At 44.5% G+C, this 22,859-nt stretch overlaps 1 protein-coding gene across 1 annotated transcript; it reads left to right on the top strand.

Annotated features, from left to right (window-relative positions):
- Nucleotides 1-6,512: 6,512 nt before the first annotated feature.
- On the top strand, nt 6,513-22,530 carry RNF114 (ring finger protein 114). Its single transcript, XM_039229994.1, has 6 exons — nt 6,513-6,694; nt 12,828-12,978; nt 15,564-15,670; nt 16,030-16,144; nt 19,328-19,435; nt 20,695-22,530. Exons 1-6 carry the CDS (start codon nt 6,555-6,557, stop codon nt 20,758-20,760), a joined length of 687 nt encoding a protein of 228 aa, XP_039085925.1. The 5' UTR covers nt 6,513-6,554; the 3' UTR covers nt 20,761-22,530.
- Nucleotides 22,531-22,859: the final 329 nt, after the last annotated feature.

Below are 22,859 nucleotides of genomic sequence, written 5' to 3'. Positions count from 1 at the left end.
ACTGAAGGTCTGTGAGCAGGAAAGATGATGATTATAGCCCTTGCCCTCCAGACCAGATGTTTGGTGCTTAGTAGATAAGGATACGCTGCCTAAGAAATCAGCATGTAAGGCCCCTAGAAACATGGCACAATGGAACAGAAATTACTGCAGTCAGTAGACCTGGGTTCAAGTCCCTAGTACTGCATTTAGTAGCCCCATGAGTTGGGCAAGCCACTCAGTCTCTCACAGCCCCTCTACAAGGCTGGACTCTGGAAGCTGAATGCCTAGACTGGACTTTGCTGCTTCCTTGCAGCAAATATAAATATATACAAATGTAGAAATAAGTATAGAAAAAATATATTAATATAAAACAAACACAGCAAAATAGGAACATCCAGGAGTGAAGGGTGTATACCAAAGTTCATTGTATAATTCTTGACCTTTCCTCCAAGTTAAAATTTTAAAAAGTTTAAAAAAGCAAGTGTCAAAATAAACTGAAGAATGCATTCTCAGTTGGCCATATCACAGAAATGTGAACCAAGATTTATTTAAATTTTTAAAAATATTTTGAGAGAGTGAGAGAGAAAAGCACACACGCACATGCGCATGCTCACATGCAAGCAGGGGAAGGGGCAGAGAAAGGAAGAGAGGGAATCCCAAGCACGCTCCGCACTGTCAGCACAGAGACGGACGTGGGGTTTGATCTCACCAACCCAACCATGAGATCATGACCTGAGTTGAAATCAAGAATCAGCAACCCAACTGACTGAGCCCCCCAGGCACCCCGCTGTATTACTTTAAATGTGATCATGCTGGAGCACAAGTAGGCAAGTGCAAATATCATCTGAAAAGACGGGGTTTCTTTCTTACTTAGAAGTATATAATTTTAAAAGTTTAATAATAGTAGATAATTTTTGTTAAATGTTTAATATTTGTTGGCCTTTGGAGTAAATTCTTAACATGCATTAAGTTTTTCATCTTTTAAATTTTCCTTTGAATTATAATTTGCATACAGTGAAATGCACAGATCTTACAAGTTACAAGTCAACAAGTTTTTCTCTTTAATGTTTATTTATTTTTGAGAGACAGAGAGAGAGTGTGAGCAGGGGAGGCACAGAGAAAGAGGGAAACAAAATCCAAAGCAGGCTCCGTCTCCGAGCTGTCAGCATAGAGCCCTCTGTGGGGCTCAAGCTCACAAACCGTGAGATCATGACCTGAGCCTAAGTCGGACGCTTAACCGACTGAGCCACCCAGGTGCCCCCAATTCAATGAGTTTTGACAAATGTACTGTCCATCTCTTTTAAATTATAGAACACTTCCACGGCCCCTGGCTGGCTCAGTCGGTTAAGCAGCCTGACTTCGGCTCAGGTCATGATCTCGCTGTTGGTGAATTCCAGCTCCACAGCAGGCTCTGTGCTGACACCTCAGAGACTGGAGCCTGCTTCCGATTCTGTGTCTCCCTCTTTATCTCTGCCCCCCTCCCCCACACCCTGCTTGCACTCTGTCTCTTGCAAAAATAAACATTTAAGAAATTAATAATTGAAAATAAAGAAATAAAATACAGAACATTTCCAAAACTTCAGACAGTCCCTTCATGTCCTTTCCAGTTAAGTCCATACCCAGAGACAATCACTGTTCTTATTTCTTTCAACAGGATTAGTTTTATCTGGAATGTCATGTAAGTGTAATCATACATTACATAAATTTGGGGTCTGGCTACTCTCACTCAGCATACTGTTTGGGGGATTCATCCACATTATAAGTATATTAATAGTTTGTTCCCTTTTATTACTGAGTGGTATTCTATTGTATGAAGGTGCCACGATTTATTTACTCATTCACATGTTGATTTACTTTTGGGGTATTTCCAGATTAGATCTATTTGAACATTCATGTAGAAGCTACTATGAGCATTCTTGTTTAAATCTTTTAATGGACATATGTTTATATTCCTTTTGGGTAAAATTTGTGCATTTTACCTAAATTTTTTCTTTAGTGAAAATTAGGGTCACAGGGTGGACTTTTTTTTTAAAGTTTTATTTATTTCTGAGAGAGAGAGAGAGAGACAGCGTGAGCAGGGGAGGGTCAGAGAGAGAGGGAGACACAGAATCTGAAACAGGCTCCAGGCTCTGAACTAGCTGTCAGCACAGAGCCCTACGCGGGGCTCGAACCCATGAACCATGAGATCGTGACCTGAGTCGAAGTCGGACGCTCAACCAACTGAACCACCCAGGTGCCCTGAGTGGACTTTTCAATAAATGGCATTGGACCAGCTGGATAGCCATCGAGAAAAGCCAATGCTGGACCCACCCCTCACACCACACACAAAAATTAATCTGAGACAGATCATAGATCTAAACATAAAAGCTAGAACAAAACTTCTAAATGAACATGTTGGAGAATATCTTAAGGCAGATAAGATTTTTTTTTTTAGAACACAAAGCCTTAACAATGAAAGGGGGGAGAAAGACCTTATCGAAATTAGAATTTCCTGCTCATCAAAAGACAATTAAATTTGCTTCAAAATAGTGCAGGCAAGCAGGTGAAGGGAGGAATTGAGAAGGGTGTAGAATAAAACTCATCATAAGTTGAAAATTAACAAAGCTGGATGATACGTACATGTAAATTTATCATTCCATTTAATTTACTTTTATATATGTTTAAAACTTTCCATAATAAGTTTTACAATGTAGCATATATATAAAAAAGACAGAGTTAAGACTATAAATTGGCAGGCCATAGACTGGGAAGAAATATTTGTAATACATAGATCTGGCAAAAGATTTCTATCTGGAATTTACAAGGTGTCCAAAAATTTGATCAGGTTCTAAGAGTTAGGTCTTAAATAGATTTAAAGTATTCAAAGCTCAACATTGCTTGTGTGCCACATGTGTGAGTAGGTCCGTAGCAGCACTGCCCACAGAACTGTGTTGACGGTGATGTTCCATTTCTACTGTGTCTGACACCTAGCCACCTGCTATTTGTGGCTATTGAGCCCTAGAAATGTGGCTAGTGAGACAGAGGAATTGAATCTTCAGTTTTGTTTTTTAATTTATTTAAATTTATTTTTTTATTTTTCTTTTTTTTATGTTTATTTTTGAGAAAGAGAGAGAGCACAAGCAGGGGGAGGGATGGAGAGAGGGGGAGGGACAGAGAGAGAGGAAGACACAGAGTCTGAAGCAGGCTCCAGGCTCTGAGCTGTCAGCACAGAGCCCGACGCAAGGCTCACATCCATGAACTGTGAGATCATGACCTGAGCTGAAGTCAGATGCTTAACTGACTGAGCCACTCAGGAGCCCTAATTCATTTAAACTTAAATAGCCATAATATTGGTTGGTTCACGACTATGGAATAAAGTCCTGAAAATAGAAGACATAAATCAAAGGGTATATGCTCTTATAACTTATAGAATTATAGGCAAATTGCCCACAAAGGAGATTATATTGTCCGTTGCTGTATAACAAATGACCATAAACTTAGTGGCTTAAACGACACACCTCGATTATCTCACAGTTTCTGTGGGTGAGGAGCGTCGGCACATGACTGGGTCACCTCACGCCACAGCAGACAGATCTCCCTGAAAACTTCCTTAGGATCATTATTTAGTTGAAAAACTTTTTCAAGGATCTGCTACCACCCACCTACTTCACTGCCCATTAGAGACCCCATCCTTCTCCCCTGAATCTTGCAGAAGGCCTAGCACACAGGAGACCCTCAGGGACTCGTTGTTGCCTGAATGAATGAGTCTATGTTGGTGGTAAAAATCAAGTCTGCCAACGGGCACCTGGGTGGCTCAGTGGGCTAAGTATCTGACTCTTGATTTCGACTCAGGTCATGATCTCACAGCTTGTGAGTTTGAGCCCCACATCAGGCCCTGAGCTAATAATGCAGAGCCTGCTTGGGATTCTGTGTGTGTGTGTGTGTCTTTCTCAAAATAAATGAATAAAAAAAACTTTAAAAAAATCAAGTCTGTGAAGTCTTTGAGTAGGACCGACACCCCCACTCCAGGCTCACAGAAGATCTTAGATGATATGGGCAGCCTGAGAGAGTCTGACAGAAGCTAAAGGGGAGGAAGAGACTGTTGTGGGAAATAGTTTCCTTAAGGACATTAAGAAGGGACGGTTCATGGATTTAACACACATTATTAGGTTGACTGTGGTTTGAAAAACAGCGAATATGAGTGTAGAGATGAGGACTGGCAATGTATTTGCAAGCTGAGAAGGGATAGGGAAGAAATTCTCACTGGGGATGCGTAGGAAAAACAGGAAGGGATGGAGCACACTGAAGCTAGTCTCAGCACTGATTGGGGGAGGGGAGGACAGCATAGGCTAGTGGTTCTCAAAGCGTGGCCCCTAGTCCAACAGCACCAGCCTCACCTGGAAAACTGTTACAAATGCAAATCCTCGGCCCTACCTCCATTGGCCTGCTGCATCAGGAACTCTGGAGGTTAGCTTCAGCAATGGGTGGTTTAAGAAGACTTCCAGGTGACTGATACACAGGTTCTCCCAAGTGCACAGATACTAAAGCCAGACTGCATGTGTTCACATCCTGACTATCATTTTCCATCTGTGTTAAAAGGTAATTTCATCTCTTTCTGCTTCAATCTGCATTGCTGTAAAATGGGGATAATAGAGCCTAAGTCATAGGTTACAATGAGGATTCATTTATGTAAAATGCCTAGAATAATAAGCACAAAAAGTTCACTCTTAACAGTTCCATCCTGTCCTTTCGTCTCTGTGACTAACGCGTATAAGCTCATGGTAGGTTCTAGAGCCCACACTGGAGGCAGTCATACTGAAGCCCAGGTCTGGGGCTCCCATGGCAGGGTCTGGCAGCAGCTACAAGGCTAACAGAAAGGCTTGTAAATACCTACGGCACACCCCTGCCTCTGCCAAGGCAGCCCCATCCCTGGAGGGGAGACAGGGCATATTTGGCTGGAAAGAGATCAGATGCGTGGATGCCTGCCATAGGAACAGGAAAAAGAAAAACAGTGTAAAACACTTTTACAGTAAAAGGGTAAACATTGTCCCCCTTGGGCTGCTGCATATACACACCAAGTTATTTATTGGTGAAAAGATGCCTGTATGGATAGCTAGAAATAATCCTCCTGCATTCAGTTAAGCTGGATAACAAACAGGATTGATTTGTCCTGTGTAGACTGCATACTGCGAGGCCTCTGTGGCCTTTCAAGGTAGAAGTTTTGATTGTTGGGTGATTATCCTGGTTAAGAAAACCTGGTTAGAATTGTTAGCAGAGACTGCCTTTTAACAAGATGTATCTTTTGTTAAATGGGCCGTCCGCAAGAGCCAATTTGGTGCGGTAGAAAGTGCAGAAAGTTGGCATTCAAAACATCTGGGCTCCAGGTCTGTCGCCTTCTTGTGAGATTGAGGTCTAAGCTACCTCAGCAAGCCTCAGCTTCCCGGTCTATGCAGAGCGGGTGTTGGGCCCCATCACCAGGGCCAGGAGATGTGTGAACACAATCCTGAAAAACTGTAACTCCCTGAGGAGCCTCCCACTTTTCTGCTTTCACTGGGCCAGCTCAGTGTGGCCATAGCCCGTGTTCAACGCCTCTAGTAACGGCTACCCTCCCTTCTGAACGTCAGCATGAATTAATAATACTGTCTTTTTTCCACTGTATTATTACAGTGCTCTTAGAAATAAGGGAGATTTGGGGTACCCGGGTGGCTCAGTGGGTTGAGTGTCGACTCTCGATTTTGGCTCAGGTCGGTCATCTCACTGTTCTTCAGTACCAACCCCGACCCCTGTGTTGGGCTCTGTGCTGGGAGTGTGGAGCCTGCTTAGGATTCTTTCTCACTCCCTCTCTCTGCCCCTCCCTCACATGCATTCTTTCTCCCCTCAAAATAAATACATAAACTTAAAAAAAAGTGAGATTTTTCTGTTTGTAGCTCAGGAGTGACCGCTCTTTAAAATTTCTTTGCCTGGGGCACCTGGGTGGCTCAGTCGGTTAAGCATCAGCGCAGGTTATGATCTCACGGTTCGTGGGTTCGAGCCCCACGTCGGGGTCTGTGCTGACAGCTAGCTCAGAGCCTGGAGCCTGCTTTAGATTCTGTGTCTCCCTCTCTCTCTGACCCTCCCCTGCTCACACTGTCTGTCTCTCAGAAATAAAACATAAAAAAATAAATAAAATTTGCTCGCCTAAAAAATAAAACTTTGCCTAAGTTTAAAGAAAAGGCAACTCGATTTGGGGTAAAATACTAAGTAATAGTAATGATTTAAATGGAGGAAACACCCGCAGACACAAAGCCTGTCCCAACTGTTCCAACTCTGCCGGTCTCTGGATGAAACGTCCACATTTTCCAGATTTCCCTCGACTCGCCTTCCCTCCAGGCTGTCAGTCGGAGGGCCAGGAGGCGTGGCCCACCCGCTAGCCCCTCCCCAGCCTCGCGCCCTTCCCATAAGCCACGCCCCAAGCGCCCCTCACCTCACAGGGTCCCGCCCCGTCCCTCCCCGGTTGGCCGCGAGCCCCGCCCCCGGCGCGCGCCAGCCTACTGCCTCCGCCCCGCCCCCTCGGGCAGGAGCTCGGCCGCCGTTGCGCCGCTCGGCGCGGCAGCAAGATGGCGGCGCAACAGCAGGGTCCTGATGGTGGTTCGCAGTTGGCTGGGCCCGCGGCCGAGGCCGACCCCTTGGGCCGCTTCACGTGTCCTGTGTGCTTGGAAGTGTACGAGAAGCCGGTGCAGGTGCCCTGTGGTCACGTGTAAGCGGCAAGCCGGGGCCTGGTCGGGGGGAGTCTGGTAGGGAGGGGCGAGACCCGGGCGGGGAGGGTCCCGGAGCGGAAGGTCAAGGACCGGCCTACAGGCGCCTCTTCGCGGGGCCCTCCAGGCTTCCTGGCGGCCTGTGGAAGTTCCGGGGCGCTCTTCTCTTACCTGCTCACTTCCAGGTACCCCGCCGTCTGTTGAGCGCCTACTGTGTTCCAGGCGGCCTGTCAGGCTCCTCAGGCCCGGTTGTGAAGCGGCACCCTGCTGGGGGGAGTAGGGAGAGTCTCCCGTCGGCCCTCGGCGGGGCGCCTGGCCGGCTCCGTCTTTAGAGTGCGACTCTTGATCTCCAGGTGGTCAGAGTTCACTTGAAAAAAAAAACAAAAACAAAAACAGTCGGCCCTCAGCCGCAGTTTTTTTTTGACTAGTCCGTGCATGGCTGCTAAAGTAACGGACGTAGGGCATCATGTATCCAGTTCTGCCAAGTAATTCGAATGTGGACCGAAGCCGGAAAAACGCTGAACTAGACTAAAAGAACAAAAGGGAAGTCTTGATAAATAGAGCTCACCAGTCGGCCTTGAACTGCGAAAGGGGTTGGGAGTTGCGGAGAGCGGTGGTTGGCATTCCTGCTTGTGTACGAGGTTTGCTGCGTTTTGTTTGAAATTAAACTCCCACGGCCTGCATGTAGCTAACACACTGGTTAGGACGACTGAAGGAACTGTGTCTGAAAATTACAGACCCTGGGCTGGGGTAGGTGCCTTGAGGTGGGCCGGATTTGAATCTCAGCCTTGCCTCGTCAGACACAGAAACACACCTGAGTTGAAAGAACTGTAGAAAATGTGGCCACTTCTTGCTGCTGGGAGGTGGCGTTTCCTCAGAGGTCTCCCAGCAGTGCTTAGCATGGGCATCGCCTTGGCATTGTTTTTAGGACACTTTTACTGGAGAGCAGGCACAATAGGCACCCGCTGGGCTTCCCAGGTATTGTTAACTTCTCCAGCAGTCCTGCAGAGGAGGAGGGTTGGCAGTCATTTTGCAGGCCAGGGGACTGAGGCCCACATACCGGCGGCTCATCATTGTATAACTCTTCCCAGGTGACGTGCAGGTGTCTCCTTGCCAGCCCAGAGAATGATTGGCACCTGGCAAGAGCTCCCCAGCCACACTGACTGCTTTTTGCTTCAAGTACTCTAAGCTCTTTCTAGCTTTGGGCTGTTCCCACTTGCAGTTGAGTTCGCCTGGAACTCTTCCTGCCCCATCTGCATCGACCTCGCAACTTTCACAAAACCTTTCCAGACTTCAAGTCCCAGTCTAAGTCCCCTCCCTTATCACTATCTCTACTTAAACTGCTCCTCTGCTTCGCTCTCTGGGCGTCCTTCGTCCTTACACAGAGCAAAACTTAGAGATCATGAGGGCATTGGCCATATCTGTGTTGTCCCTCCCTGTATCCCCAGTGCCTAGCATCTGAGTGTCCATTTTCCAGTCTTCAACTAAAATATTTGTAGGCTCACTGTGTGCCAGGTTCTTGGGGCGTAGTAAGAAACAAGGTGATATACTGCCCTTGGAGCTTCCAACCCAGTTAATTGATAAGTAAGACAAGTGTTTCGACTATTATAAAAGTTCATGGTGCAGTGGGAGGGTTTTATAGGGATCAGACTGGTGTGTATGAGTAGGGGAGCAGTCAGGTAATGGGTAGGTGAACTGAGAAATTGGTGGTGGAAGCAGACTTATGTGAGTTACAGTGGAGGCTCGATAGCATTCTCATTGAGTCTTCTTTTCCTTGGATCAGTCCTCCTATATTTACATAATTTTTGACTAATTCATTGGATTTCTCTCTTTTTTTTTTAAGTTTATTTATCTTTGATAGAGAGTGAGCAGGGGAGGGACAGAGAGGGGGAGACAGAATCCCAGCAGGCTCAGTGCTGTCAGTAAAGAACCCAACTCAGGGCTCGATCTCACAAGATCATGACCTGAGCCAAGATTGACTCGCCAACTCTTAACTCTCAGTTAACCGACTGAGCCACCCAGGCACACCTCATTGGATTTCAGTTAATGTTTATAAAGAGGCTTGGTCTAGCGCAATTTACCAACTGAACAGCAGCAAAGTTTGAGGTTTATTGAGCCACATGAACCTTACCCTGGCCAGAGGTCAAGGAGGCAGCACAGGGTTTCAAACTTTTGCTCTTTTCTATACTCACCATTATAGTTCCAAGTGTTCATCAGTTCTGCTGATTGAAGACAGATGGATGACCTGTGTGAGGGCAGCCACGTCTCCCTTAGCTCCAGCCAAGGGCTTGTTGCTCAGCAAACAGTGGCAGATTTTTGCTAACATCTGTGCTTAGAAACCAGCATCTTTGCAGCTCTGGCTGGGTGGGGCATTGAGTTTATATAAAACTTTATTTCAAGCCCTGAATGACTGTGTCCTTGCAATTCAGTGAAATATAGCTGGAGGAGGGACTTTTTACATATCACTGTAACAGAAAGGGTGGAGGACCTAGAAGGCTGAACTAGATCAAGGCCCATAAATAAGAAAGGGAAACTGAAAGCCAGCCCAAGATAAAGGGACCATTTAAAAGCAGGCTTGGATAGGAAACAAAGCTAAAAGGCAACTGATGGAATGAGAAAAGATACTTGCAAATGACATATCAGATAAAAGGTTAGTAACCAAAATCTATAAAGAACTTACCGAACTCAACACCCGAAGAACAAATAATCCAGTGAAGAAATGGGCAGAAGACATGAACAGACACTTTTCCAAAGAAGACACCCAGATGGCCAACAGACACATGAAAAGATGCTCAGCGACACTCGTCATCAGGGAAATACAAATCAAAGCTTTTCTGAGTTACCACTTCACACCAGTCAGTGGCTAAAATTAATAACTCAGGAAACAACAGATGCTGGTGAGGATGTGGAGAAACAGGAACCCTCTTGCACTATTGGTGGGAATGCAACTGGTGCAGGCTCGGGAAAACAGTGTGGAGGTTCCTAAAAAAATTAAAAATAGAGCAATCCTACAACCCAGCAATAGTGCTACTAGGAATGTATCCAAAGGATACAGGAGTGCTGACTCATAAGGGCACATGTACCCTGATGTTTATAGCAGCGCTTTCAACCATAGCCGAATTATTGGAAAGAGCTTAAACATCCATCAACTGATGAATTGATAAAGAAGATGTGGTTTATATAACAATGGAATGGAATACTACTTGGCAATGAGAAAGAATGAAATCATGCCATTTGCAGGAACGTGGATAGAACTGGAAGGTATTATGCTAAGTGAAATAAGTCAGTCATAGGGGCACATGGGTGGCCCAGTTGGTTAAGTGGCCCAATTCAGTTCAGGTCATGATCTCATGGCTCATGAGTTTGAGCCCTGCGTTGGGCTCTGTACTTAACAGCTCGGAGCCTGGAGCCTGTTTTGGATTCTGTGTCTCCCTCTCTCTTTGCTCCTCCCCCACTCGCACTCTGTCTCTCTCTCCCCCTCAAGAATAAATAAATATTTTTAAAAATCAGGGAAAGACAGATACCATATGCTTTCACTCATATATGGAACTTGAGAAACTTAACATAAGGCCATGGGGGAAGGGAAGGGGGAAAAATTAGTTACAGAAAGGGAGGGAAGCAAACCATAAGAGTCTCTTAAATACAGAGAACAAACTGAGGGTGGATGGAGTGGGTGGGGAGAGGGGAAAATGGATGATGGGCATGGAGGAGGGCATGTGTTAGAATGAGCACTAGGTGTTGTATGTAAGTGGTGAACCATGGGAATCTACCCCCAAAACCAAGAGCACACTTTACACACTGTAAGTTAGGCAATTTTTGACAATTAGCAAATTTAACAATAAATAAAAAATTTAAAAAATATAAAAATAAATAAAAAATAAATGAAACAAATTTAACAAAGTTAGCAAATTTGACAATAAATTACATTTAAAAACAATTTTAAAAAGGCTAGCATGTTGGGCATGACTCTGGCACAAAGTGGCTTGTGCATATTTGGTTAATGGCTGTATCTTGGTGTGTGCTTGAAGGAAGGTTTGAAGCAGCTTTTGTCTACCATCTAGGCTTGGTTTCTCTGAGACCCTCAGTTCTCTTGGGTTATTTTTGTGATCTGCCTTTCAGAAGAGGTACAGTGATGGCCACAAGGCCCTGTCTATCTCTCCAACCTAATCACTTACCCTCTCTCAGTGGTCTCCCCACCATGGTCCCAAAGCCTTCCTTTCTGCTTTTTGGAAACCCCTTTGCACTTGGTATATCATCTCCGTGTGTACCTCTTTGTGTCCAGGTCTGTGTGGCTATCATAGTTTTAGGTCTCAGCCCAATATTAACCCCCCCCTTTTTTTTTTCCCTAAGAGAGAGGGTGTGTGTGAGAGTAAGTGTGGGGTAGTGGGGCAGAGAGAGAAAGGGAGAGAATCCAAAGCAGGCCCTACATTCGGCATAGAGCCCGACTCAGGGCTTCATCCCACAACATGTGGATCATGATCTGAGCCAAAATCGAGAGTCAGTCACTCAACTGACTGAGCCACCCCGGTGCCCCTCAAATATTACCTCTTTAAAGAAGCTTAGTATGATCTATCTAGATTGATCTCTTTGCCTTGTTTTATTTCCTTCATATACTTAATCAGTATTGGAGATTAACATTTGTGTTTTTCCCCACGGTGCCTCGGTGGCTCAGTCGGTTAAGCATCAGACTTCAACTGAGGTCATGATCCCACTGTGAGTTTGAGCCCCACATTGGGCTCTGTGCTGACAGCTCGGCAGCCTGCTTCGGATTCTGTATTTCCCTCACTCTCTGCCCCTCCCCTGCTTGCTTTGTCTCTCTCTCAAAAATAAACATTTAAAAAAAATCAAGAGAACTGGGATTTTGTTTCCTTCTCCACTTTACTCTCAGTGATGAATCACTAGGCCCCCTCACCTTCTCCCAGCCTCTGGTCTATTTTGTGTGGCAGTGTTAATACTTAGCTTAATGACAAAGAGGAAGAAAGTCCTTAGAGACATAAAAATTTGTCAGATGCACAGGTTACCTTTGATGATACATGTTGAATTCTTCCTAGCAGATTTTGTTATCCTGCCTTAAGTCTCCCAGGTTGGGTATGTAGCTGAGCTATTTTTATGCCTTACTGTCTGTCCATTCTTTCTGTGTACCTTATCTCAGAATTAATCTCAGCATTATGACCTGCCTAGGTTTCAGGATAGAAACTTGGCCATCTTTGACTTGACTTCTACAAATTCAGTAAGTTACTGAGTGCTGCTGACTCCACCTCTGAATCATTTCATGAGTTAACTCACTGTTGCCTCAGGCCCTCAGAATTCCTTGCCTTAGCCATCTGTTCAGTTTCTACTTCAAGGCTCCAGTCTTTCCTCACCTTAAAAAAATTTTTTTTTTTTTTTTAAATCAAGAACTCGATTGTCCATGATAACCTCAGCTATTTTTCTAAAACTCGGATTTGGCCTTGTTGATTGTTTTCGTTAAACATCTGGATTCCTACTGTTTCCTTAGGTGCGTCATTAATTTTTTAAGTCTAAGGGCCTAGAGTATTCCCTTCTTCTGCCAGTTGAGCTCTTTCTCCTAAGGCTGTTTCATGAATGCTCCCTCTGAAGTCTTACCCGCCCTTACCTCCTTGGGTCACAACTAGTTGGACTTCTCTTTGTCCTCTCATAGTGCTTTACACTCACCTCTAATGGTGGCACCTCCTGTTTGTGATGCATTTCATATGTGCTTGACGCTGTACTAAGGGTCTGCTATGCATATTCCATCCCAGTAATCCCAGAGGTAGCTACTACCATCTCCATTTCACAGAGGAAAAACCGAGGTTCAGGAAAACCCCACCAAGATCCCTCAGTGGCAGATGCTGAGGTTTGAAGACTGCCGTAACCCCTTTCACCGTGTATCATGATAGTTTGCGTTGTGTTTTGCATTTGTTCCTGTTGGTGGACCTGGCTGTTCCTTGCAGGACCTGTTCCCCCCCTCCCCCCCCCCCCGTTTTTCTGGCCTGGGACGACTCCGTGTTTGAATCAGGAGTAGGGAGCAATATGTTTTTAAACCATTATTCATTGATGTCTTTTTAAAAGTTTATCCATTTTTGTTGTCTTGTCTCCACGATGCATGACGCAGGTTCTCTGTGTGTCTTGTTCTAGCTTTTGCTCTGCATGCCTGCAGGAATGTCTGAAGCCGAAGAAGCCTGTCTGTGGGGTGTGTCGCAGCGCTCTGGCACCTGGCGTCCGAGCCGCGGAGCTCGAGCGGCAGATTGAGAGCACAGAGACTTCTTGCCATGGCTGCCGTAAAAATGTATGTGGAAGTAAAATGGAAGAGTCAGTGTCCTCCTGTGATGAGAGGGGGGTAAAACACAGAGCTGTTGCCACGTGTTTCTGAAGTTAGAGCATGACTAGGTGACTAACAGCACGTGTGCATGCTAGTTATCTCTGGCAATGGCTGTGCTGTTCCATTTTAGTAACTTTTGGTTTTGATTTTTTTAAAGAGTTGGTTTAGTATAATGTAGCTTTGAAAACTATAAAATCAGTTACCCCATTTTTTTCTATAAAAGACGCAGTTTTCCAAAGCATTATGAGTAACTTTAATTAGAATGACAGAATGCTATTTATTTATTGTTAAATATGTATTTATTTTGAAAGAAGGAGAGCTCACATACCTGTGTGAGCTGGGAAGGGTCAGAGAGAACTCCAAGCAGGCTCTGCACTGTCCACGCATAACCTGATGCAGGGCTCGATCATGAGCCTGCACCATGAGATCATGACCTGAGCCAGAATCAGGATTTAGATGCTTAACCAACTGAGCCATCCAGGCGGCTTTGTTTCTTAATTTTTTTTAATATAAGATGAGGTCATCTCAAAAAAGTTACCTGCTGTAATGAGTTTGAAGGAAAATTTTATCATCTATATCAGTAGAGATATAAAATTTAATATTTGAACTTTTTAGCACTTGCTAGGAATGTCATAAAGGTCAATATGAAATTATTTGATTATAATAGCAAACATTTGAAATGCATCCACACTGTTGTATAATCATGTTAGAATCAAGTGTATTTAACATCTATTATAAAGGAGAAATAATATCGTCTTATTTTCCAAGAGATACACGCAGCCTTATAGGTTTTAAAATCATTATGATTTTCTTAATTTCAGACCGTACAAAAATATAAAATAATGTAGGCTTGTTCCCTACTCTAGAGATTACATGTTTTAAATGTATTTATTTTGGGGCGCCTGGGTGGCTTAGTCGGTTAAGCGTCCGACTTTCGCTTAGGTCATGATCTCGCGGTTCGTGGGTTCGAGCCCCGCATCGGGCTCTGTGCTGACTGCCAGCTCAGAGCCTGGAGCCTGTTTCAGAGTCTGTGTCTCCCTCTCTCTCTGACCCTCCCCTGCTCACGCTGTCTCTCTCTCTCTCTCTCTCATAGAAATAAATAAAAAATATATATATAAAAAATAAATAAATAAATAAATGTATTTATTTGAGAGAGAGGGTGTGAGTGAATGGGGGTAGAGAGAGAGAATCCCAAGCAGGCTCCATGCTGTCAGCACAGAGCCCAGCACAGGGCTTGATCCCACAAACTGTGAGATTATGACCTGAACCAAAATCAAGAGTCAGATGCTTAACCGACTGAGCCACACAGGTGCCCCCAGAGATGACCTCTTTAAGAGTGATTCCGTTTAGAAGGCTGTAGAACATTTTCTGCTCTCTGACAGACACAGATGTAAGGTTTTTACCAAATATAGCTGTCAGAATTTTAAAAAATATGATCATAGTATAATTCTGGAGCTTTTTCTCATTTTTGAAAAAAAATTTCACTTAATGACTTAACTAGTCTAATGTTGTCAGTTTCATTACTTTAACACATTAGTGTGGATGGCCATAGAATGGATATATGTTACCATCTCCTTCCTTTCAGACTGATTTAGCACTAGGGGTACATAGTGGGTACTGTTCTGAATAGGGGTATTTACCATCCTTTTTAATTGGGAGTTCTTTGGTTAGCAGCTTAAAGTCCAGTTCTTTAGCTGGAGGTAAGACAGCAAGAAGCATGTGGTAAGCCAGAGCTCAAATATTGAAACTTTTTTTTTCTTGTGGTTTCCTTTAATTTTGAAACTCAGGATATTGAAATGAAATTACCCATTACTTTATCTTTATGTACGCATGATGGATATTTTGGTTTTGTTTTTCTGTATACTTTTGATAATTTCCTTTTTAAAGATTAATGATTGTATTGTATTCTAGGTGTATTATGCCTCAAAAAATGTTTATCTTCCCTTTACCTCCCCTTTTTCTTCATTCCTTATACTTTTTCTTTCTTTTTAGAGCACCTGTGATGAAGCACTCTAGGTTTTCTCTTTTCAACTTGTGAAGACTAGATTCTGTAGGAGAAATAGAATTCAGATTTCTGTTTTTTTTTTTTTTTTTAAGATCATTTACCACCACAATCTGGCATTCTGTACCTTAACTACAATTACTGGTCTTTATCTCTTGTACTGAAACGATTACTTTTTGCTGCTGCACGTAATGGAACGTGGTTCTTGGCTTGCTGTGAAGAGGCTAGTTGAAATGCTATGTGTAAAACTTTTAAACCTTCACTGGGTTTGGAGTATGTCTGAGGAGAGAGAGCATATCTTGAAATCAAGAACCTCTCGGACAGTTTTTTTCAAGTGGAAGCAGACATCCTGGGTTGGTCAAGTAAGAGCTCAGCTTTCGTATCAACAGAGACCCTGCACGTTTTAGCCCTGTCAGCATAGCCAGGAGTCTGGTGAGATTGTTTGCCAGGGTGGTTCAAGTCTGCTTTTTGTCTTGCCCTTGCTTTGGGACTATGTGGGACCTGGTACAAGGCCTGACTAACTTGTGGGCTCTCATTCTTCCTGTCCAAGTTCTTCCTATCCAAGATCCGGGCCCACGTGGCTACCTGTTCCAAATACCAGAATTACATCATGGAAGGTGTGAAGGCCACCACCAAGGATGCCTCCCTTCAACCAAGGTAAACGACTCAAAACGCTCCCTCTGCTGGAGGTCCTCTTCTGCCATGAAGATGGTGGACACACTGCATGTTCAAGGGCTTAGTTGTAGAAGTCTGGGAAAGTGGATGAACAATTACTATTCTGGCTGCAGATGTTGTCAGTTTTCGTTTTGGGGGTGGGGTGTGGAGGACTCTGATGCCCACTTCAAAGATTAGCTCTGCTATTAAGTTCTTTTCAGAACACTTGCTGTGCTTTCGAAGTGATGGCCAGAATCCCTGTCATAACACAGTGAACTTTGCTCCTTTTTGGAGGGTGCCGTGGTTGAAGTGTGGAAAGGTACTTACAGAGATGTTTCTTCTGTTCCACCCTTGTCTTCCAGGAACATCCCAAACCGTTACACCTTCCCTTGCCCGTACTGTCCCGAGAAGAACTTTGATCAGGAAGGGCTAGTGGAACACTGCAAGCTGTCCCATAGCACGGACACCAAATCTGTGGTAAGAGGAGCTTTTTATGGGAAAAAGTCAAACAGAAAAAAGAACAGGATTAGTACAGTGAACTCCTGTGTACCCTTCACCTAGAGTCACAGATTAGTAATATTTTACTGTATTATCATATATGCTTATTGATGCTCTACATGTACATACATTTTGCCAGCCTTTCAATAATTAAGTTACAGATATCCTTTTTGCTCCTGCACACTTCACCATATACCTCCTAAGAACAGAACATTTTCTTACAAAATCACATTTTTTGTGTTTGGAAGCATATCATTGACATAATCTGATAATCTAATATAAAATTCATGTTTAAATTTTAATCATAGGGGCGCCTGGCTGGCTCATTTGGTGGAGCATACAGCTCTTGGATCTCAGGGTCATGAGTTCGAGCCCTATGTTGGACATAGATATTATTTTTAAAAAAAAAAAAAAAGTGGACTGCCCTTGAATTTTAACCGTTGTTATGTCCTTCATAGCAATATCCTCCTGCCCTCAAATCCTTGATCTGTGTGTTACATTTAATTGTCATGTCTCTAGTCCTAGGCCTTTCTTTGCCTTTCATGACCTTGACGTTTTTAAAGAGTACAGGCCAGTTGTTTTGTAAGAGGTCCTTGGATTTGGGTTTGTCTGTTTCTTCATCATTAGAAGCAGGGAAGTTCCATAAGCGATGTGTCCTCCAGATGCCGTGTCGGGTCACAAGATCTTTGCTGGCCCTGTTGTTGGTAATGTTAACTTGGATCCCTTGGTGTCCACCAGGTTTCTTCTCTGTAAAGCTACTGTTTTCCTTTTGAGAGTAGTATCTTTATCTTCATAGTTGTGGGGAAAGGGAATGTATATGAAATTATGGGGTGCCTGGGTGGCTCAGTCAGTTAACCGTCTGACTTCAGCTCAGATCATGATCTCATGGTTCATGGGTTTGAGCCCTGTGTCAGGGCTCTCTGCCCCTCTCCTGCTTATGATCTGTCTCTCAAAAATAAATGAACATTAAAAAAGATTTTTAAAATTTTAAAAATTATTAGGAAAGTGCTTATCAGTCCTTTGACATTTAAGTATCACAGACTGACACATAGTTTTTTTGTTTTTGTTTTTTTTTTAAATGTTTGGATATGGTCCATTTCAGCAGTATTACCTCTTCCTCTTTTTTCCCTTCAAGTAAGTTCTGTGCCCAACATTGAGGTTTCTGGTACTACAACCTGATTTTTTCCCCTCCTTTGACTTCCTGACATTCCTCTGGTTATTTTGTCTATATTGAAGCCTCTCTTCCTTCAGCCATTGGCCCTCAGTTCTATCCCTTCTCCCTCTACAGAACTCCTTAACTGTTGATGTGTCAGCCAATCCCTTTGGAAGCCCCCTCCTCCTCAGTCTCCTGACCTGACCTCACCCGACCCGCAGTCCAACCCCACAGCCACAGCTGCATGCCCACCAGCTCCTTCCACCAAGGAATCTTCCACCGTTTCAGAGTCCTCTTTTGTCACTAACCTTCCTTGTAAATGATGGGGTTCCATCTCTAAGCCAACCTCTGAGGCTTCTGCTTCTCCCTGTCCCAGCTCCTCTCTGTCCGTCTCTGAATTTTCCATTCTAGCCTGACTGATCGTCCATAATGCCTATAGTGCTGCCTCCTGACCTTCCCTCTGTGCCACTGCCTGTCTTGTGGAGCACGCTTCCATCTTTTGTCTTTCCAGGTACCTCCCAGTCTTCAAAGCGCAAATTGACCTCTTTAATATTTTTATTAATTTATTGTTTAATTTCTATCCAAGTTAGCATATAGTGTAACAGTGATTTCAGGAGTAGATTCCGTAATGCCCCTCACCCATTTAGCCCATTCCCACTCCCCAACGCTTGCAAGCAACCCTGTGTTTGTTCTCCATATTAAAAAGTCTCTTAACGTTTTGTCCTTTCCCTGTTTTTATATTATTTTTGCTTCCCTTCCCTTATGTTCATCTGTTTTGTATCTTAAAGTCATCATATGAGTGAAGTCGTATATTTGTCTTTCTCTGACTAATTTTACCTACTCTCCAGTTCCATCCACATAGTTGCAAGTGGGAGGATTTCATTCTTTTTGATTGCTGAGTACTACTCCATTGTTTATAAACACCACATCTTCTTTATCTGTTCATCCATCGATGGACATTTGGGCTCTTTCCATACTTCGGCTATTGCTGATAGTGCTGCTATAAACGTTGGGGTGCATTGTACCCCTTTGAAACAGCACTCCTGTATCCCTTGGATAAATATCTGGAGTGTGATTGCTGCATTGTAGGGTAGTTCTATTTTTAATTTTTTGAGGAGCTTCCATACTGTTTTCCAGAGTGGCTGCACCAGTTTGCATTCCCAGCAGCAGTGCAAAAGTTCCTCTTTCTCCATACCCTCGCCAACGTCTGTTGGTGCCTGAGTTGTTAATGTTAGCCATTAACATGAACTCATTGTGGTTTTGATTTGTGTTCCCTGATGAGTGATGTTGAACATTTTTTTCATTTGTCTGTTGGCCATCTGGATATCTTCTTTGGAGAAGTGTCTATTCATGTCTTTTGCTCATTTCTTCACTGGATTATTTGTTTTTTGGGTATTGAGTTTGATAAGGTCTTTATAGATTTTGGATACTAACCTTTTATCTGATCTGTTATTTGCAAATGTCTTCTCCCATTCCGTCAGTTGCCTTTTAGTTTTGCTATTGTTTCCTTCACTGTGCAGAAGCTTTTTATTTTGATGCGGTCCCCATAGGTCCCAAATCGACTTCTTATGTGAGGGCTTTTCAGCCTCACCCCTCTCATCTCCGCATTTACTTTGTAAAAATAGCATAGATAGTTGTGTTTTACTTCGTCAGCTTATTTTTCATCTGTCATTTCCTTGTTTTTCTTTGTACTTTTGGATCATTTTGTGTGCTGGGTCAGAAGGCCATCGTCGAGGCCCCTACTGGGCTGACGCATTGTCCTGACCACAGTAGGGGATCAGGAAAGGGTGGTATCATGGCCAAAGCCGTTAGGCACTCTCACTCATTGGACCTGAGTAGGAGAGTGACCCTGTTTTCTGGGATACGAATGTACATATGAAGGAGCGGCCAGACCCTAAACTGATGTGTCAGGAACGCTGCCCTGGAAGAAAGGAGGCCAGCTGCAGGCCACAGAGGGCTAATGTTAGCTCAAATGTCAGGTGCTTAAGTCTGTTCTTCTTTGTCGAAAGGTTTGTCCGATATGTGCCTCGATGCCCTGGGGAGACCCCAACTACCGCAGCGCCAACTTCATAGAGCACATCCAGCGCCGGCACCAGTTTTCTTATGACACTTTTGTGGTGAGTCTGGAGCCCAGGGTCTGATCTCCCCCCTGAGATGACAACACAGCAACACCCCTTCTCTTACCTGGAAAGCTATGGGCCCCATTGTTGAGTGTGGCACTGATGTGATGGGCTCCCTGGAACAGCAGCTTTGTGGCTTACATTTGTGAGCCCGCTGAGAGGCCCGAGCCTTTGTTGTGTGGTATTCAAGAAGGTGAACTGGCCGGTCATCTGCAGTGACACATCGTGTAAGATTGCTCCTGGGGTTTTTCCCAGAAGTTTTTCCCACTTTCTTTTGGTACGTGTAGTTTCTGCCTGTCCCAGAACCTGGCTTGGGATCCTGAAGCTCAGCTGCCCAGGGGGACCAAGCAGGTGCTGGAAATGGTCTTCCTGAGGGTTTGCAAGCCAGGTGGTGTCTGACACATGGCCATGCTGCCACCGCGGCTGCTGATTGTTAGTGTGCAGAGGTACAGGCCCAGTGCTGCCAGTTTTCTCCACTTGTCCCAACCCCAAGAAGCTGGAAAGGCAGTTTCATATGAAGTGTCACATGTTTTTTAAAGCCTTTTAGGTCAAACAAACCACATCCACTTGCCAAAGTAGTTATCCAGTTTGTATCCTTTCCCTAGAGCTGAGTGGTTTGAAGGGGCCCGCTGTTGTGTTAGCATTATAGTAATAGATAAATTTGGCCAACCTTTTGGTAAACCATTTTGTTTGCTTACGTATATGTGTGTGTTGTGATCACTTCAGAATAGTATTCAGTCTTACTAGCTATGTTTCAGGACCCAAGGAGGAAAGCATGACTCTTTCTTAAGTTGTCATAAGAAACTATATTCTCAGTCTAAGAGAGTGTCTGAGATTCAGACTTCAAAATAACTGTCCTTTTTGTTAGTGCTCTGAAGACCAGTGAAATTCCCAAGTCCTAATCAAGTAGATAATTTGGCCTCATTGAATTGAAAAGGCGGGTTTCACTCCAGTGTCCTCCCATTTGAGCACTTGGTCTGTGCCAGGCCCCGTGCACTACAAGGTGCTCTGTGGTCTTCCTGGGCCCTGTCTAAGGGAGCCGTCAGTATTGCCATCTTCAGGATGAGGCGGCAGAGGCACAGACAGGTCCAACAGTTTGCCCAGAGTTTCGTGGCTGGTGCCGAAAACGAGCGGGGATCCGTGCCGGGGCAGTGGCCTCCGCAGCCCGCCACTGGGCCGTCCCGCTTCTCCTTTTGAACGAGAGCCTTTGTGGCTGTAACGGGTGCTGGGACCAAGCGTCTGTGTTTTGCCCTCAGGATTATGATGTTGATGAAGAGGACATGATGAACCAGGTGCTGCAGCGCTCCATCATCGACCAGTGAGCAGTCTCTGCGTCCAGCTCGTGCACCAGAGCTTTCGTCGTGTGTTCGGCGTGAAACATGTGACTCCTTCACCTTAAATGTACAACAGACCTGGAAGTGAACTGTCGTCACTTCTGACAGGGAGAAAGGTCCCCAGGTCAGAGCCGTCCTCTCCTTTGGGGTCTCCCTACTCTTAACTCTGTCACGTGTCTGGTCTTTGATTGCTCCTCAGCTGCTCCCTGGAGTTTCTGCTTCCTCTTCTGGCAGAGAACTCAGCTCCCCCCCCCCTTGTTTCACTCTCGTTCCTCCCCTCTAGCGTTCATCTCTCAGGCCCTCTGAGCCGGCCAGGGCCTGTTCTGGGTCACGAATAGCACACATGAGACCAGCGTCTCCTCTCCTTGTCCCTGCTCTGTGTGCACTCTGGCAAAAGCGCGTCCAGTCGGCAACGGCGCTCCTGTGCTGCGGGGGTTCTTGTTTGTTGGTCCTTAGGAGCAGCTACCAGAAGCGGGACTTTACCTCCTGGGAAACACCTCAAAAGGCCTGTTTGGGTGAATGTTCTGGGTTGAGCATGATCTGATGCTGGAAGTTTTGATTAGTTCTATTTTCCTACCACGTCTGCACACCCTTAGTATTAACTGGTTCAGTCTTAAATGCCTGCATGGTGCCTTTTTAGGGTAAGGTATAACCATATATTTTTAGTGACAATAAGTGTTTCTAGGTTAGGAAAGTTAAACTCCATTTATCCATAAGTGGGGAGGAGGGTCAGCTAAGAGCAGTGCAAGGGCCGTAGCTTTTTGGTTCTGATTTTCAAACTAATACGGTATTTTCAGATGACTGGGTCATGTTTACCTCTCTGTTTGGGGGCCTGCTTACATTCTTGTCCTTGAGGCACGAAAAGGAGTCCTCAAATGAATAAGAAGGAAGAGGTTTGGGGGCTCCTGTAGATATTATAGTTATTTTATCTTTTATTTGGTAATAACTTAGATTAAACTGGGTATTGCTTTTCTATCACAAATGGGTTCCTTATGAAACAGGCTTCCATGTGTAAATCAGTATGTGAAAACCTGCCTTGTTGAGCAGAGGTTATGGGAAACCTGGCACCACAGCCTCTCTTTGACAAGACACACTGTTAAAGAGGCAAACCTGACTCCTCTGAGCACTTGTTAATGGAAACTGTCTGCTGGAAACTATCTCAAGAAACTTGAAGCTCACCAGGTTTTGCAACATTAATAAACACAGGGCTGAGAGCTGTGTCAGTCTAATCTGTAGGAGCGGAACCAAAAGACATGTGGATTTAGGTTCATTTTTTCATGTCAAACCTCTCTATGCTGAACATGGAAAGTTTTTCTGCTCAGTGGCTGAGGTTGCAAGTGACAGAGAGCTTTGGGCCTGTGTGCACTGCTCTTGTGGGCCTCTCCCTGCTGCCGTGGGGGCTGCGGGTACCTGGTGCCCAGCAGAGACGGGGCCCTTTGCTGGGCAAAATGGTTTTTTCTAATGTGATGTTGCTTCAGAGGGCCCAAATGTTAAGGTCCATGTCTTCACTGTAGTTTCTGGAAGTTCACTTAGACCTCCCTGAATTGAGAGGTCTAAGTTTGGAGGGAAATTTGACAAAGCCTTCTTTTGAGGGAACTGATGAGAGTGTCCATCTCACTAGTGGTACCAAGAAACTGATTTCCTTGTATTAAGTGCACTTCATGTATTTCTAATAAGATGACTTTCCAGAAAGTGAAATTTGTTATGTTCTGGCTTTTAAAAGGTGAAATATAAATAAATTTCTTAATTTATCCGATTGGCAAGCTGTAATGCCTGTTTTCATTAACGACCTTTTTTTAAAATTTCAAATGTTTGTTTATTTTGAGAGAGAGGGAGAGAGAATCCTAAGCAGGCACTGTGCTTGATCCCATAAACCGTGAGGTCATGACCTGAGCCAAAACCGAGAGTTGGACACTTGGGACTGAGCCACCCAGGCGCCCCTCATTAACCACCTTTTGCTGAGGTTTAGGCCTGAGGCAACGCCAGAAGATTGTTACTCTTTCTAAGGGAACATTCTTGTTTGTCACAAGTCCCATCTGGCTCTGATCTCTTTTCTGACACTTTAATGGTGGGGCCTCAACGAGCTT

Source organism: Hyaena hyaena, unplaced genomic scaffold, assembly GCF_003009895.1.
Source record: "Hyaena hyaena isolate Hyena2069 unplaced genomic scaffold, ASM300989v1 scaffold_42, whole genome shotgun sequence".
NCBI classification, from domain to species: Eukaryota; Metazoa; Chordata; class Mammalia; order Carnivora; family Hyaenidae; genus Hyaena; species Hyaena hyaena.
The sequence above is the reverse complement of the archived record's forward strand: the minus strand, read 5'-3'. Positions and strand labels throughout refer to the sequence as shown.